At 47.9% G+C, this 17,545-nt stretch overlaps 1 protein-coding gene across 21 annotated transcripts in view; it reads left to right on the plus strand.

The window, feature by feature from the left end:
• ATG7 (autophagy related 7) overlaps window positions 1-17,545 on the plus strand; it is a 274,102-nt gene that overhangs the window by 13,423 nt on the left and 243,134 nt on the right. For 16 of the 21 annotated variants that reach the window (XR_009492304.1, XR_814634.4, NM_001142967.1 and 13 more), the window contains 2 exon segments: window positions 9,105-9,277; window positions 9,741-9,795. Coding sequence is in view for 19 of the 21 variants with exons in the window: in NM_001142967.1 (NP_001136439.1) it covers window positions 9,118-9,277; window positions 9,741-9,795 (215 nt within the window). In the remaining 2 variants the exon portion in view is untranslated. 21 annotated transcript variants of the gene reach the window in all.

Genomic DNA, 17,545 nt, shown 5'->3' on the forward strand with positions numbered 1-17,545 from the left:
CTTGTTCTTGGGGAAACCGTGGTGGCCTTTGTGGACACGCAGGGCAGCTGCATGCAGTTGCGCAGGGGCCGCATCTGAGAGGGTTCTGTTCAGATCATGGGCGCCATGGGTGTATTTTGTAATGACGGTTTTCTGGCAGAGAAGGGCAAAGATGTCTTGAGCTAACTTAATGTATGACAGTAGTTTTCTCTAAGGAGGTAAAACGTTTTGAGGGAGTGGTACGGTTTTCTTATTGTGCAGAGGTGCCGGAACCAGAATGGCCTGTGTGACGCCTCCCCTGGGAGCGGAGTCTCTGTCCAGTGGGCTACAGAATCCATCTATATTCTCATCTTTGGAAATTATTTTAAAAGCCTGAAACCAAGTGATAGCTTGGCCCAGTTTTTCAGCGCCTCTCATTTTCCAGAACTTTTTAAAGATCACCAGAAATGAAAACAAGGACTGTTACTCAGACGCAATCCTTCATACCTCAGGCAGCTTTTAGGAAACCATCACGGATTTTAGCTATTGGCTGACCTGAGGGCTCCTTCGTGGTTTAGGTAAATCCCGTGGCTGTCACTCAGGTACAAGACGGAGCAGGTTGACACGGTTGATGGGCTGATGTAATGCAGAGGCCTCGAAAGTGGGCATGGTGTCCACCCCGTTCCTCGTATGATCTCTTTGACTCCCTCCCTGCCCGTGTTTTCCCAGCCTCCACTCTCATAGGCTTGCCGTACCCCACAATACTGGTATCCAGGGCGTCCTTTCTCAAATCTGAGGCCGAACGAGAGAGCAGATCGCAGGGGAGTTTTGAGGTTGTTACAGCAGGGAAAACAAGATGAAGCCAAAGAAGAACAGGTCCCAGAAGTAACTGTGGAGACTAAAGGTTAGTCTGCAGCCTGTGGAGGCGATTGCCGGCTCCCCGGCTGACCTCCCGAAGAAGCAAATCATGTGGCTCCTTCCAGGGCAGAGGTGACCCAAGGAGGCGAGAGGGACAACCTGACCTTATGAGCAGTTATCCTGCCTGCTCACATCAGCTATCAGCGCCTAATAGTACCGTCGCCAAGAAAGCCATCTGGGGTGACTTGGTGTCTTGTGGAGACATCATCAGTTTGGCTCGGGGAACATCTTGACTCTGATGCTGTTTTTAAAAGAAATTGAGGCTTCTGTACCAGCTGGTTCCCCTGTAGGAGTCCCGAGTTTTCATCTTCTGGTAAAACCTACTCTTTCTTCTAAGTTTGGAACTTTGCACCCGCCTCCTTTTGGGAAGGGAGAGCTTTTTAAAAACTTCCTTTAACAGCCTGGCAAATGACTTCCAAAACTCATCAAGTTGCAGAAGCATCATTACCCAGCAAAATGGGCATCGGCTCCATATGCCAGAGGCCCCCCCTCCCCGCTCCTGGTGGTCTCCACTGCCTTCTTACCCATCAGCAGCTAAGCACATACTCGGCTTGTCAGCGGGACTTGGTCATGTGCCTCGGTGCTTATTTTAATGACTGCCAGAGCTTGCAAGCCCTGCAGCTGGGGAACTGAGAAGTCTGCTCTCTCTGCTCCATTGTTTTGGCCCAGAGATGGTGCCTTAAGGCCAAACTGTGGTGATGGTGGCACTTCTGCTAAGTGAATGACCCCACGTGGCCTCCGAGAAACTGAACACAGAGCGCTCCCAACCTGTCAGCACTCACCTGTCTGGACTTCCCCTGGATGACCTATAGCAGGAGACCGTCGTTTGCTTGTAACTAAACCTCTGCCATGTCTGCAGAGCTCTGGTGAGGGAGGGAAACTTAGCGAGGGCTGCTCGAGGCGCGGGAAGATCTGGTGGTGAGCGCGTGGGGAAGGGCACCCGCATTTGGCTGGTGGCGGGGGAGGGTGGGGCGATAAGACAGAAGAGCAGCTGCCCTGGACTGGCCACTGGTTCTCAGCCAGACACCGGAAGAGGCACGTCGCCTACTTTCCCATTTAGCCCTCCCAGCAGCCTCAAGGGTTGGGTATGATTATCTGCAGATGACGAAGCAGAGGCACAGGCTGCGATGTTACCCACCCTGGGCCGGGCCAGTGCGTGATGGGGCCGGAACTCCCAATGTCGGTTGATCTGACTGAGGACCTGGCTCCCAGCTACATTAGCTTTCAGCATCCTTTCTCCGAACCATTAAAATAAAACAACAAAAACTCCCCTGCCTTCCCAAAGCAAGCAAACAAAACCCCAAGAACACACAGGTTAAAAATCCTAGTGAGAGATGTTCACATAGTCAGGCTGGTCTGTTTTTCTGCTCTCCCCCACCAAGGGCCTAGTGTCCCTCAAGGTAGGTCTGCTTGTTTTTTAATCTCTATGATTGTTGTTGTTCTCCACCAGTTTTACTCCTTCCTTTTCCAGAAATCCTGTACTGGCTTGCTGTTTGCTGCCTCTAGTCCTCTTGGCAGGCGCCGAGGGAGAAGGGCTGGGCAGACTCATTCCAGGAAAACGCCTCTGCTCCAGTTAACTGGATAAGCAGCGAAGCCAAAATATGTCCATCTTGAGCATCTTGAATAACAAAATGCCAGAAGATCTATGGAGGTGGTCTTTCATTTTCAGTGCTTATTCGGAGGGACCCACAGTGCTCGCCGTCGGGGTCGCGGGGTAGCGGTGCTCACAGTGGCCGATGGAGAGGTGCAGGGGAGGATGGAGCCAGCAGCAGCTCTGCAGGCCCTTCCGGAGCGGGTCACCTTGTGCAGGGACATGGGCAGAGCATCTTTCAGACAGGGGCGCCGAGGCAGGTCAGCAGGCGAGTTAGCCGAGGACTGAGCGCCGAGGCAGGTCAGCAGGCGAGTTAGCCGAGGACTGAGCAGCTTGGTTGTTTCTGCGGTGTCGGGTGGAAGTGAGGGGGCAGGCCCCTCAGGGTGGCACTGGAGAAGCTGGGAGGCAGTAGCAAGGGGCCGGGAGAAGGCGTGGAGGAGCCCGCCAGGGGGTGGCTGTGTGCCTGCCGAGGGCGTGGGGTTCAGCTCCTGCCACAGGCTTTCCCGTGTGTGATGAGCCTGGGTGAATACCGAAGGCGCTTCTTCTTGACTTAGTGATGCTCCCATCTGTGTGCAAGTGGTCTGTGGATACTGCATTCGCTGGTCCCTCAAGACAGACTGGCTCATAGATGGCTCATGCAGCCTAGGATTCCAGCCTCGTCATCTGCTGCACCCTCAGCACATCTCTCCTACCCTCTGAGAAGATTCTACCCCAAATCTCAGTCATCCTAGAAAAAAAAATGCCTTATTGGCACCTTCCAAGGATCAAAACAACAGGTTTCGAAGATCATCTAGTCCAAGTTTGCCCAACTATGGCCCGTGGGGCACACCCAGCCCAAGGCCTTTTTTTGTGCAGTCCATGAGCTAAAGAATTTTTTTACATCATTCAAGAGTTGTGAAAAAAGAAGAAAATAGGACAGAAACTATTTCGGACTGTGGTGCCTAAAGTATTTACTATTTGGCTCTGTTCAAAAAAAAGCTTGCCAACCCGTGTTCTTGTCTGACCACCTCTGTGCAAAATGACTTGGGAAATGATTGCCTGATGCGTGCTTGAGTACTTCCACTAATGGAAAATACATCATCTTGCTGGTCAGCCTGCGTCCTGTCTGGACAAGTCAGGTTACCGCTGTTAAACTCTGCCCAAATCTTGCCTCCTGATTGTTGTTCAGTTGCTCAGTCGTATCCGACTCTGGGACCCCATGGACTGCAAGACGCCAGGCTTCCCTGTCCTTCACTGTCTTCCAGAGTTTGCTCAGACTCGTGTCCATTGAGTCAGTGATGCCATCCAACCATCTTGCCTTCTGTTGCCCACTTCTCCTGCCTTCAGTCTTTCCCAGCATCAGGGTTTTTTCCAATGAGTTGGTTCTCCACATCAGGTAGCCAAAGTACTGGAGCTTCAGCTTCAGCATCAGTCCTTCCAATGAATATTCAGGGTTGATTTTCTTGAGGACTGACTGGTTTGATCTTCTTGCTAGTCCAAGGGACTCTCAAGATTCTTCTCCAACACCAGTGTTCAAAAGCATCAATTCTTCAGTGCTCAGCCTTCTTTATGGTCCAGCTCTTACATTCATACATGACCACTGGAAAAACCATAGCCTTGACTAGATGGACCATTGTTGGCAAAGTAATGTCTCTGCTTTTTAATATGCTATCTAGGTCGGTCATAGCTTTTCTTCCAAGGAAAAAGCGTCTTTTGATTTCATGGCTGCAGTCACCATCTGCAGTGATTTTGGAGCCCAAGAAAAAGAAGTCTCTCACTGTTTCCGTCATTTCCCCATCTGTTTGCCATGAAGTGATGGGACTGGATGCCATGATCCTCATTTTTTGAATGTTGAATCTTAAGCCAGCATCCATCCATTGACTCTTTTGGGGAGAAGAAAGCTGTTATTTCATGTCAGCAGCTTCTGAGTGCCTAATCTATCCTAGGCACTGTGCTGGGTGCTGGAGAAAGATAAGTAGGACAGGTTCTTGCGTCAGGGTTTTCCATGTGTTATTTCTCTGAACCAAAACAGTTGAACTGGTCTTCTCACCTGTCTCTCATTCCCGCTCTTCTTGCCATTGGGTCAGGGCTTTTCTCTTTCCTTATTTTACTTATTTACTTATTACAAAACCCAAAAGGCAAAAAGGACACAGAGTGAAAATAAGTCTGTCCACAGCCCTGTCTCTGACCCCTGGAATTTCTTTCCTGGGAGGCAACCACCGTTACACGCGTTCTGTGGGGATCTGATGGTGAAGAACAGCACTGACACAATGGTTAGGTCCATTGGACAGGAGCTTCTGGAAGGTACCACAGGGTAGTGTTTTTCAAGCACTTAACTTGTTTAAGTTGCCGAGTGTGACTTAGTTTTATTTTTAGAAAAGCCTAAAATTGGTAAGTTTGGGTGGTAGATGCAGAGGGTTCGTATTGCTTGACAGGCATCTGCGTTATTTCAGGTCACTCCTCACTGGATAGTTTGGTTACCACTGGGTCTCTTCTACTGCTGGGGTTCTTGTTCATTACAGTCTCAAGTCCTCAAAGCCTTTCCTCTTTCACTGGAAGTGATGCAATCCCATCTTGTGTGAAACTCTTGGGTTTCACATCCTGAATAAAACGCTGATGATCAGTAGAAATAAGCTTTCAGCTTTGTAAGCTGAGCCGAGGCCTCAAGTCTCCCCTGCACCATTTGGGATTATCCGGGCAAGCCTGACTTTTCAGGACGCAGGTACTGTTTGTGTCTAGGTTGGTTACACACGAATGACCTTGCACCTGGGACTCACTTCCTCCTCCTCCAGGATTCCCTCCTTATCGTTAGGTCTTAAGTCTTCCCTTCTAGTTTAGGGACAGTGTGACATAGACATTGCATAGGTTGCTAGGTGATAGCTTTTTACTCGAGTATCCTGTTTAGATGTTTCCAGCAGCTTCCTAATCACCCATTGCTGGTGTTGCTTAAGACCTCTCCATCGCCCTAGCCAGTAAGGCACCACTTCAGCGGCTGGATACGGACCACATCCTCTTGTGAAATGGGCTCTTGGGTTCTGCTCAGAATTTCTCAAAGACCAAATATGTCAGAAATGAAGCATGGGCCTCTGATTTGTTTTAATATTATTTATTTGGCTGTGCTGGATCTCATTTGTGGTGTGTGGGAGCTCGGAGTCTTAGCCCTTGGACCGCCAGGGAAATCCCAGTGGTGTGCCTGTTATGCAGATTACTTTCTAGCCCATTCTCTTCTGTGGTCCTCTTTTTCCTGGCTGCTCAGGGGCCGTATGGAATAGAATTTTCTCTTTTGTCTTTGGCACTGGTAAAATTTCATCTTGGTGACCTTTGATGCCCTGGAGAAGGGACTGGCTGCCCACTCCAGTATTCTTGCCTGGAGAATTCCATGAACAGGAGAGCTCGGCGAGCTACATTCCATGGTACTTCAACATCTTGGTGACCTTAGCAGGTCATCAAAATGAGTTACTGTCGACTTTTAAGACTAAATTGCGGTTGATTGTGAAGTGTGTGTAGGGGTCTGCTGCCCCATCCCACAGAGGATTTCAGATGAGATCTGTTTATACCGCTGTTCTGCTGAGGTGTTGATTCTTATCTCTCTGAACGTCAGTGTCGTCTTCTGTGAAACCGGAACTGTCGCTTCTTAGGGCTTTGGGGAGGCGCTAATGCAGGCGCCCACCCCTGCCGCAGTGCCTGGCCCCGGCCAATGCTTCGTAACTACCACTTTCAACTCGTGGCAGAGGACTATTGATCCTCTAGCACGTAGTGGTTTATTGGATGTGAGAGAGAGCAGAATTGAAGATGACTTTGAGGTTTCTTTGTGGCTATATGATGGTGCTGTTTAATAAACTTGGACATATAGGAAAATGGACACAATTTTAGTGAAAGGAACATTCAGTTTTCGATTTGTCAAGCTGAAGATGCCTGTGAGAAATTCAATTCCAGCCTTTAAAAGACACTTTAATATACGGTTGGAGGTTAGCGTTAGAAATACCATCCTGGGATTCATTGGCATCTAGATGGAAATGGGTGTATAAAATGAAAAATTTGCTTCGGGGAAAGCTTATAGACGAAGGAGAGGGCTGAGCACAGAAGCTTTCAAAAGCCAGCAGTAGAAGGAGAATGCCAGCTGTGTTGCAGAGGGAGAGAGGAGAAAGGAGCGATGGAGAAACCCGCAGAACCAAGCAGGAGACTGTGAGGGTGTTCTGTGCCAATGTTTCTCATACAGTGGGCCCCAGGCCACCAGCATGAGGGTCTGTTTCTCCACTGGGCACTGAAGGCACAGTGCCTAGGACCCACAAACTTTTCTGGGGCCTGTGAACACAGGAGTGACCCAAAAAAGGTGAACATTCTGCAAGCGCGAAGCTATAAAGAGCCTTTAAAACAAAAGCCAAAGATTGTTTCATATGGGCCCAGGGTGCATTTAAATATGTTTGAAATGGTTCAGAGGTCACTGTGTCCGCATGTGTGTGCATGCTCAGTCGTGTCTGGCTCTTTGCGACCTCATGGTCTGTAGCCTGCCAGGCTCCTCTGTCCATGGGATTCTCCAGGCAAGAACACTGGAGTGGGTTGCCATTTCCTTCTCCAGGGGATCTTCCCGACCCAAGGATCGAACCCATGTCTCTTGCATTTGGCAGGCAAATTCTGACTCCAGAAGTAAGAATGCTGGTGTTCCGAAGGCTTCAAGATAGCATCAAACTCAAATCAGGATCCCCTGGGGCACCGGTCCCCACCACCCTCTCTGTCCTTTCTCCCTCCTCCTCCCCCGACCCCCAGCAAGTGGATCCGAGGCATCTTCATTTTTTAATAAGCCCACCAGGAGGTGGAAACACTTGTGCAGTGCCAGCTGATGTGATGTTGCGAACCCGTGCCCAGGCCCTGCTCGGGGCCTCCCCTTGCTCTGACCCGCCCTCACCTCCTCTGCCTGGATTTTCACCAGGTTTAGGTGGTACTCCCTTGCATTTTACCATATAATTGCTATTGGACCAGAGCTCCTTGTCTCTCTAATATCCAACACGTTTAGAGAACCGAAAGGTTTTAAAAAATCTTGGCCCAAAACTCACGCAGAACCTGAGTAGACATGACCTGTCTTCTTTTATTTATCCCCTCTAGTGTGACTGTTCATACATCCCACTGCAGACATACTCATCTGTCTTGGGGCAGTTGGAGACTCAAGTGACCTCATCAACATGTGCCTTTGGAACTGCAAGTTCCTCTAGGGTTGTGCTTCCCCCCACCCCAACCACCCCATCACCCCAGGGTCTGTGTCCCCTCCCCCATGAGAGTGTGCAGGGGACACAGGGAATTACATTGAACGTATGCCTACTGGCCAAGATGGTCAAGTTTATTTGATGATTTGAATCGGTGATGCCATCCAACCATCTCATCCTTTGCTGCCCCCTTCTGCTCTCAATCTTTCCCAGGGTCTTTACCAAGGCTCTTCACATCAGGTGGCCAAAATATTGAAGCTTCCCCTTCAGCATGAGTCCTCCCAATGAATATTCAGGGTTGATTTTCTTTAGGATTGACTGGTTTGGTCTCCTTGCAGTCCAAGGGACTCTCAAGAGTCTTCTCCAACACCACAGTTCAAAAGCATCGATTCTTCCACACTCAGTCTTCTTTATGGTCCAGCTCTCACATCCATACATGACTACTGAAAAGACCACAGCCTTGACTATATGAACCTTTGTCAGCAAACTCATGTCTTTGCTTTTTAACACACTATCTAGGTCTGTCAGCTGTACCCTAATACAAAGTAAAAAGTCTGCAGTAAAAAAAGTAAAATTAGGAGAAGGCAATGGCACCCCACTCCAGTACTCTTGCCTGGAAAATCCCATGGATGGAGGAGCCTGGTGGGCTGAAGTCCATGGGGTCGCTAAGAGTCGGACAACTTCGCAACTGAGCAACTTCGCTTTCACTTTTTCACTTTTTTGCATTGGAGAAGGAATGGCAACCCACTCCAGTGTTCTTGCCTGGAGAATCTGAGGGACGGGGGAGCCTGGTGGGCTGTCTATGGGGTCACACAGAGTTGGACACGACTGAAGTGACTTAGCAGTAGCAGCAGCATGGAGGGAAACTGGGTGGAAGGCACATTGGGACCTCTCTGTTTTGGCAACTTCTAGTGAACTTATAATCATTTGAAAATAAAAATTTAAAAACAAAACAAAAAAAAGTAAAATTAAAAAAATAAAACATATATAGTGAAGTGCAAATTTCCTGCATTTGAAGGATAAAGTGTGACATTTCAAAGCAGTTCTGATACTGTGGTTTGGGTGGGGGAATTTCTTCATCCTTCTTGGCTGGGGTGCTCAAGCACTGCCTCACTCAGAACCCTGACCGCTGGCGTTGCTCACTGGCTGGACTTCGGGTTTTTGTGCTTGTACAGTTCCCTGGGGCCACACAGGATGGTTCAAAGAAGGGTTAACACTAGCGCATCAGTCAGACTGGCTTGCGAGAAAGATGCCCTGAAGTGAAGGCCAAGGGGGTCAGTTGTGTTGCCCAGAGGCTGAATGTGGCAATGTAGCCAAGACCCTCGAGTTGCTTTCCAAAGCTGTGTCTTCAGGCAGCTTGTCAACCTCTGGTCACTTTCTGTTTCTCTGTCTCAAGCGTGATTACAAATGTCCTTTCTCACCGTATTCTGTGCATTGTTGCCATGTTTCGTTTCTAGCAGGCGATAACGAATGGCAGCAGCTATGGGGGACCTCGGCCTCTCCAGATTGCAGTTCGCCCCCTTCAGCAGCGCCTTGGATGTTGGCTTCTGGCATGAGTTGACCCAGAAGAAGCTGAATGAGTACCGGCTAGACGAAGCTCCCAAGGACATTAAGGGTTATTACTACAACGGTAGGTGATAGGAAACTCCATTCTTCTTCTCTTACCTTCTCTGCCCAGTGTAGGGTCAGATCTCCTTCAGAATGGGGTGTCCTTGACTTTTACCATTAATGCTATCCCCTGGTTTCTACTTTACTGCCTGACTTTTTGACCCATGTTCATTTCTTTTTTCCTTATTGGGAGAAGAAAGGGAGAAGCCAGTGTATTAATCGAAAGAGTTAATACCCGTTACTGAGTATTGCTGGGGAAGGGGATTGGAAACATTTTCCCCAGTGAATCTTTGCATTCATATTCTTGGCAAATACCTTGGATTCACAAAAGCCATCATCTGCTGCTATGTCCTTCTTCAGCTTGGGTGGCTGGAAATTGGATGGGGCCCTTTGGGCTTCACCAGAAGAGAGTGATCCACGCATGTTTTTGTTGCAAAGGCTGCTGTGACTAACTCATGATTGAATGTGTAAATGCTTCCTTCCAGGTGACTCTGTGGGGCTGCCAGCTCGCTTAACGTTGGAGTTCAGTGCTTTCGACATGTGAGTATTTTTTGATCGAAATCTAGAATAGAGAATGCTGATTTTTGCAAGGAATGAGGGTTCTTAACTTTCATCGTAGGTGGGCCGTGGGACCATCCACAGAAGCTTCTGGTGAGCAGGGCTAGCATCTCATGGTTCTGTTGTACCTTCCACGGCATGGGACAAGTGCTGGGTGCTCAGGACTGTCTGGTTCATTTTTTTAGCATGTGCTAAGTCGCTTCAGTCATGTCCGACTCTGTGCGACCCCAGAGACGGCAGCCCACCAGGCTCCCCCGTACCCGGGATTCTCCAGGCAAGAACGCTGGAGTGGGTTGCCATTTCCTTCTCCAGTGCACGAAAGTGAAAAGTGAAAGTGAAGTCGCTCAGTCGTATCAAACTCTAGCGACCCCATGGACTACAGCCTACCAGGCTCCTCCGTCCATGGGATTTTCTAGGCAAAAGTACTGGAGTGGGGTGCCGTTGCCTTCTCCATTTCAGCACGTATTTATTACCTATTAGGTGCAGCAATGAGCATTTATTAGACTACTTCTATATACAAGTTACTGTGCAAGGCACAGTAGGGATGTGCAAGGAAACGTGACATAATGTTCTCACAGAGGTGTCTTTGACTAATTGGGGACCGTCATTACTGACTTATTTTCTAGAGATAATCCTTTCAGACCTGCCAGGTGTGGTTTTCTTCCCTTTCTCAGGTGAGGAAACTATGAGTCCAAAGGTGAAGTGACTTACCCAGGTCATTTCAGTTCAGTTCAGTCGCTCAGTTGTGTCCGACTCCTTGCGACCCCATGAATCGCAGCACACCAGGCCTCCCTGTCCATCACCAACTCCCAGACTTCACTCAGACTCACATCCATAGAGTCGGTGATGCCATACAGCCGTCTCATCCTCTGTCGTCCCCTTTGCCTCCTGCCCCCAATCCCTCTCAGCATCAGAGTCTTTTCCAATGAGTCAACTGTTCGCATGAGGTGGCCAAAGTACTGGAGTTTCAGCTTTAGCATCAGTCCTTCCAAAGAACACCCAGGACCGATCTCCTTTAAAATGGACTGGTTGGATCTCCTTGCAGTCCAAGGGACTCTCAAGAGTCTTCTCCAACACCACAGTTCAAAGGCATCAATTCTTTGGTGCTCAGCTTTCTTCACAGTCCAACTCTCACATCCATACATGACCACTGGAAAAACCATAGCCTTGACTAGACGGACCTTTGCTGGCAAAGTAAAAAGCAGAGGCTTTTTAATATGCTGTCTAGGTTGGTCATAACTTTTCTTCGAAGGAGTAAGCGTCTTTTAATTTCATGGCTGCAGTCACCATCTGCAGCGATTTTGGAGCCCCCCAAAATAAAGTCTGACACTGTTTCCACTGTTTCCCCATCTATCTCCCATGAAGTGATGGGACCAGATGCCAGGATCTTTGTTTTCTGAATGTTGAGCTTTAAGCCAACTTTTTCACTCTCCTCTTTCACTTTCATCAAGAGGCTTTTGAGTTCCTCTTCACTTTCTGCCATAAGGGTGGTGTCATCTGCATGTCTGAGGTTATTGATATTTCCCCCGGCAATCTTGATTCCAGCTTGTGTTTCTTCCAGTCCAGCGTTTCTCATGATGTACTCTGCATAGAAGTTAAATAAGCAGGGTGACAATATACAGCCTTGACGTACTCCTTTTCCTATTTGGAACCAGTCTGTTGTTCCATGTCCAGTTCTAACTGTTGCTTCCTGACCTGCATACAGATTTCTCAAGAGGTATTCCCATCTCTTTCAGAATTTTCCACATTTTATTGAGATCCACACAATCAAAGGCTTTGGCATAGTCAATAAAGCAGAAATAGATGTTTTTCTGGAACTCTCTTGCTTTTTCCACGATCCAGCGGATGTTGGCAACTTGATCTCTGGTTCCTCTGCCTTTTCTAAAACCAGCTTGAACATCAAGAAGTTCACGGTTCACGTATTGCTGAAGCCTGGCTTGGAGACTTTTGAGCATTACTTTACTAGCATGTGAGATGAGTGCAATTGTTTGGTAGTTTGAACATTCTTTGGCATTCCCTTTCTTTGAGATTGGAATGAAAACTGACCTTTTCCAGTCCTGTGGCCACTGCTGAGTTTTCCAAATTGGCTGGCATATTGAGTGCAGCACTTTCACAGCATCATCTTTCAGGATTTGAAATAGTTCAACTGGAATTCCATCACCTCCACTAACTTTGTTCATAGTGATGCTTTCTAAGGCCCACTTGACTTCACATTCCAGGATGTCTGGCTCTAGGTGAGTGATCACACCATCATGATTATCTGGGTCATGAAGATCTTTTTTGTACAGTTCTTCTGTGTATTCTTGCCACCTCTTCTTAATATCTTCTGCTTCTGTTAGGTCCATACCATTTCTGTCCTTTATTGAGCCCATCTTTGCCTGAAATGTTCCCTTGGTATCTCTAATTTTCTTGAAGAGATCTCTAGTCTTTCCCATTCTGTTGTTTTCCTCTATTTCTTTGCATTGATGGCTGAGGAAGGCTTTATTATCTCTTCTTGCTATTCTTTGGAACTCTGCATTCAGATGCTTATATCTTTCCTTTTCTCCTTTGCTTTTCTCTTCTCTTCTTTTCACAGCTATTTGTAAGGCCTCCCCAGACAGCCATTTTGCTTTTTTGCATTTCTTTTCCATGGGGATGGTCTTGACCCCTGTCTCCTGTACAATGTCACGAACCTCCGTTCATAGTTCATCAGGCACTCTATCTATCAGATCTAGTTCCTTAAATCTATTTCTCACTTCCACTGTGTAATCATAAGGGATTTGATTTAGGTCATACCTGAATGGTCTAGTGGTTTTCCCTACTTTCTTCCATTTCAGTCTGAATTTGGCAATAAGGAGTTCATGATCTGAGCCACAGTCAGCGGTCTGAGTAGCTGGAGGCAATTTCTTATTTTCTGTAGAAACTGAGAAGCCAGGAGGTGGATGTAGTTTGGGGAGGAGGTAAATTTGGTTTAGGACATGTTGAGTTAGAGTTGACAGAGTCCAGGCTGTAAGAGAAGAAGAGGCTGTAGCGTGAGGAGAAGGAAGGGCAGTGACAGGGACCAGACCTGAGCAGGGAGGGCAGAAACGCAGAACTCGCCAAAGAGACGTGACTTGCTGGAGAAGAAGAACCAGAAATGATGTTTTCAGGAAGGAAAGAGGATCAACAGCGGCAGAATCAGAAAGCCAGAGTTCAGTGCCCGGGTCGCTGGAAGTGTTGACTGGGTTGTGTGAGAAACTAAATTCTGTGCCTGGGGGCAGAGCAGAAAGCATGTTGAGAGGCTTTAAGATAACTGAGAGCTGGAGATTACAGGCTTCCAGGAGGGGGGCCATCTTTTTCTGCTCCCTCATGTGTTTGCTGTGTGAGGGTGGGGGATAAGGGGAACATGAAGAGGTATTTGTAAAGACCACCTGAATATGAAGATAGTCAAAGATTTATTGTTGTTATTCAGTCGCTCAGGCGTGTCCGACTCTTGCGAGCCCTTGGACTGCAGCACGCCAGGCTTCCCTGTCCTTCACCATCTCCCGGAGCTTGCTCAAACTCATGTCCATTGAGTCGGTGATGCCATCCAACCATCTCGTCCTCTGTCATCCCCTTCTCCTCCTGCCCTCAGTTTGCCCAGAATCATGGTCTTTTCTAATGAGTCAGGTCTTCGAATCAGGTAGCCAAAGTATTGGGGCTCCAGCTTCAGCATCAGTCCTTCCAATGAATATTCAGGGTTCATTTCCTTGAGGACTGACTGGTTTGGTCCCCTTGCTGTCCAAGGGACTCTCAAGAGTCTTCAACACCACAGTTCAAAAGCATCAAGTCTTCATCGCTCAGCCTTCATTATAGTTCAACTCTCACATCCATACTTGACTACTGGAAAAACAATAGCTTTGACTTTATGGACTTTTGTCAGCAAAGTAATGTCTCTGCTTTTTAATATGCTGTTTAGATTGGTCATAGCTTTTTTTACGAGGCGCAAATGTCTTTTAATTTCATGGCTGCAGTCACTATCTGCAGTGAGTTTGGAGGCCAAGAAAATAAAGTCTGTCCCTGTTTCCATTGTTTCCCTATCTATTTGCCATGAAGTGACGGGACTGGATTAGTCAAAGATTAGGGCATTTCAAATAAAGTCTCCCTAGAATTTGAAAACAAAAAATCTCTTCAAAAGTCAATACATTTTATTTCTCTGTCACAATCAAATTGTGAAACTAAATTGCACAACTTGAATCGAAAATGATGTTAGTCTTTGTACCTTTAAAAGATATGTTTTGATGTTTCTTGTTCCCTTCAGAGCTTTCTTGCTCAATAATAAATCCTTGTGATTGCACGTCAAAGCAAAAAATCCTAGTCATCTCTCTCCTGCATCGGCAAAGACTGACTGACTTTTGGAGCAGTCACAAAATAATGAGGAAAATGCATTCAGTGTACAGTCCTCAATTATCTGAGGCTCATAAATGGGGTGGTATAGTTTTAGTATGGAGAAGGCAATGGCACCCCACTCCAGTACTCTTGCCTGGAAAATCCCATGGACGGAGGAGCCTGGTAGGCTGTAGTCCATGGGGTCGCTAAGAGTCGGACACGACTGAGCGACTTCACTTTCACTTTTCACTTTCATGCCTTGGAGAAGGAAATGGCAACCCACTCCAGTGTTGTTGCCTGGAGAATCCCAGGGTCGGGGGAGCCTGGTGGGCTTCCATCTGTGGGGTCGCACAGAGTCGGACAGAATTGAAGCGACTTAGCAGCAGCAGCAGCAGCAGTTTTAGTATAAGCTGGAGGGTCCAGCATTCCTCACCAGCTGCCTTCACTCCTGTCTGTTCTTTTTTTTTAATGTATAATTTGATTGATTTATTTATGGCTGTGCTAGGTCTTGTTGCCGTGTGGGCTTTTCTGTAGTTGTGGCAAACGGGGGCTCCTGTCCAGTTGTGGTGTGTGGGCCTCTTGTCGCGGGGGCCTCTCGTCGTGGGGGCTTCTCGTCGCGAGGGCTTCTCATCACGGGGCGCAGGCTCTGGGCGCGTGTGCTTCCGTTGTTGCAGCCCGTGGGTGCGCAGACTCAGTGGTTGTGGCGCCCGGGCTTAGGGCTTAGTTGCTCTGCAGCATGTGGGATCTTCCCAGATCAGGGGTCGAACCCGTGTCTCCTGCATTGGCAGGCGGATTCTTCTCCACTGAGCCACCAGGGAAGCCAGCTCCTGTGTCTTCTGACACTAAATGAAAGCTTATTATTTTTTGAGTTTCAGTAATTTTATTCTTTGACACAACTAATTACAGAAAAAAAAAAAAAAGAACTATTCACAGAAGTTAGGCTTGATCTTGTTGCAAAATCCAGGTTTCTTAAACCTCGCAATCCAGAAATTTTAGTTGAAGGAGATAAAGTCTGTGATCCCATGGCTATGGTTTTCACCCAGATGGCTCAATTTCCTTGGTCATCATTTGTCAGTTAGCTGTTGAATATTCACCGTGCGTGAGGCTCCGTGGTAGGCACTGGGGGCGATGAGCAAGAATTACGCCATGGGAGTCCTGGATTGGAAGCTTGATGGCTTGGAATCTGCCCCTGATTAACTGCCTTACCTGGAATGAGTCTTTTTCATTTTCTCAGCTTCAGTTTCCTAATATGCAGCTCCCAGCTTCTAAATGTTCCTTTCAGTTTTAAAAGTCTGATTTTCTTCCTTTCTTTTTTTTTTTTTATCTAACTTTTTTTGTAAAAGTCTGTGATTTTCTGACGCCCCTTTCTTAGGATGGTTGGTGCCATGGTCTAAACGTTGGTGTTCTTCAAAAGCACGTATGTTGAAAACCCAGGGCCCAAGGTTACGGTCTGAAGAAGTGGGCCTTTGGGAGGCGGTGAGGGCAGGGCTCTCATGCATGGGGTTAGTGACAGGGACCCCAGAGACCTAGCTTACCCCCTCTACCCTGCGAGGACACAGCTTAAGCGGAAGAAGCTCTTCTCCAGGAGCTGGCACTTTGATCTTGGACTTCCAGCTTCCAGAGCCATGAGGGATAAACGTCTGTTGTTTGGCAACCCCCCCAGTCTGTGGTGTGGTACAACCTCTGCTTGGGCAGACTGAGACAGTCAGGAAGTTTACTGAAAGCACTTGGAGCTCCTCCGGAGAAATGAGGTCTTTGTATCCAAATTGTCTTTGTCCTGATTGTTCTTTCTTTGCATTTATTGCTGGTCATCTGCGTGGGTTTGTAGGGAAAACCTCTGTGCATTTATTCATCAAACACCGAATGTTTCTTGTGGACAGATGTGTAGGTGGTAGAAATACAAAGACTTAAGCAAACAGGGGACTCTGGAGGAGCTCTGCATGGAGGTGGAAGACAGGTATTAGCATCACATGGTATGCAGTGCTGGAGCAAACGTTGGGGCTGATAGTTGGTTCAGAAATGCTTATTGATTGCTTCTGCTGTGTCTTGATGATAGAATGTGCCGGCCCTGGGCGGACAGAGAAGCGTAAGATGCAGAGGTGCAGTTTGGAGAGCTAACAGCCCAAGTCCTCATCTGTAGATGCTGGGTGTACCTCAGCTTTGCACAGCACCAGAGAAACCGCTCTCACTCTGAGATCCCAGAAGCCAGATGAATCTCTGCCAGCAGTTGGCATCACAGGATCCCTTTATCTACCTTGTTTCGGCTGAATTATGAGTCACACTTGACTGATTTGGTCAGGCACCAACTGTCCTGCCCTAGAGGGAGCTGTCTTAGGCTGGCACGCTGATGAACCAGCCCCCGATATGTAACGGCCCTAGCACAGAGGGGCCTGTTTCTTAGCCGCTTAGTAGTCCGGGTTGGGGGCGGGGCGGAGGCGGTCCAGTCTTTTTCTGCCTTGTGGCTCCGTCATCCTGGGGGGCTTGCCTTCGTGTGCTGCTTAGAACGGAACTGTCACCTTCCGATGGCAAGAGAGAGGAGGCGCGAGAGAACCAAAGTGAAAATCTGAGGAGACACCCAACTCTCTTAAAGACCCTTAACGGCCTGGGTGAGCATGGGGTTGGGGGCATGTATCACCCCACTCATGTTCCATCAGGCAGAGCCGAGGCTTCACCGTCTTGCAGGGGAGACAGACATGGTGCCAAACTACAAGCATCAGAGCATTACTTCTATGTAAAGAGAGAGAAATAGACTTTGGTGGGCAATCTCTGTACAGATTTAAAGCTGGTTAGAAAAAAAAAATTCCTTTGAGGAGCATTTACCCATTTATTTATTTTTAAAATATATAGCATTTTTTCAAATAGTGTTTAATTAATTAATTTTTCACTTTTGGCCGTGCTGAGTCTCCGTTGCTGCACAGACTTTCTCTAGTTGTGGCGAGTGGGGGCTGCTGTCTAGATGCGGTGCGCAGGCTTACCACTGTTGCGGAGCACGGTCTGTAGGGCACGTGGACCCAGGAGTTGTGGTGCACAGGCTTAATTGCGCCGTGGTAGGTGGAATCTTCCTGGACCAGGGATTGAGCGGTTGTCCCCTGCATTGCAAGGCAGATTCTTAATCACTGGACCACTAGGGAATCCCAACATTTACCTAATTAGTGATAAGACATATTCTCCTTTTCTAAGCTTAATAAGATAAATAGAAGGCATAACCCTTGTGCTCCGAGACCTTAAACAGTAGCTGAGGAAATATGGCTCATTTGCTAGATCATCTGTGCAGGGCACGGGCCCTCTTATTCTCCACCATCTTGCCAGCACCTCACTCAGGTCCGACATGGACCGGCCGCTCAGATAGCCATTGGCGTCAATTGCAAGCAGTCTGAGGGCCTGGCTGTCAAAATGGGAAGTGGCA

The sequence above is a fragment of the Bos taurus genome, chromosome 22 (assembly GCF_002263795.3).
Source record: "Bos taurus isolate L1 Dominette 01449 registration number 42190680 breed Hereford chromosome 22, ARS-UCD2.0, whole genome shotgun sequence".
Lineage (NCBI taxonomy): Eukaryota > Metazoa > Chordata > Mammalia > Artiodactyla > Bovidae > Bos > Bos taurus.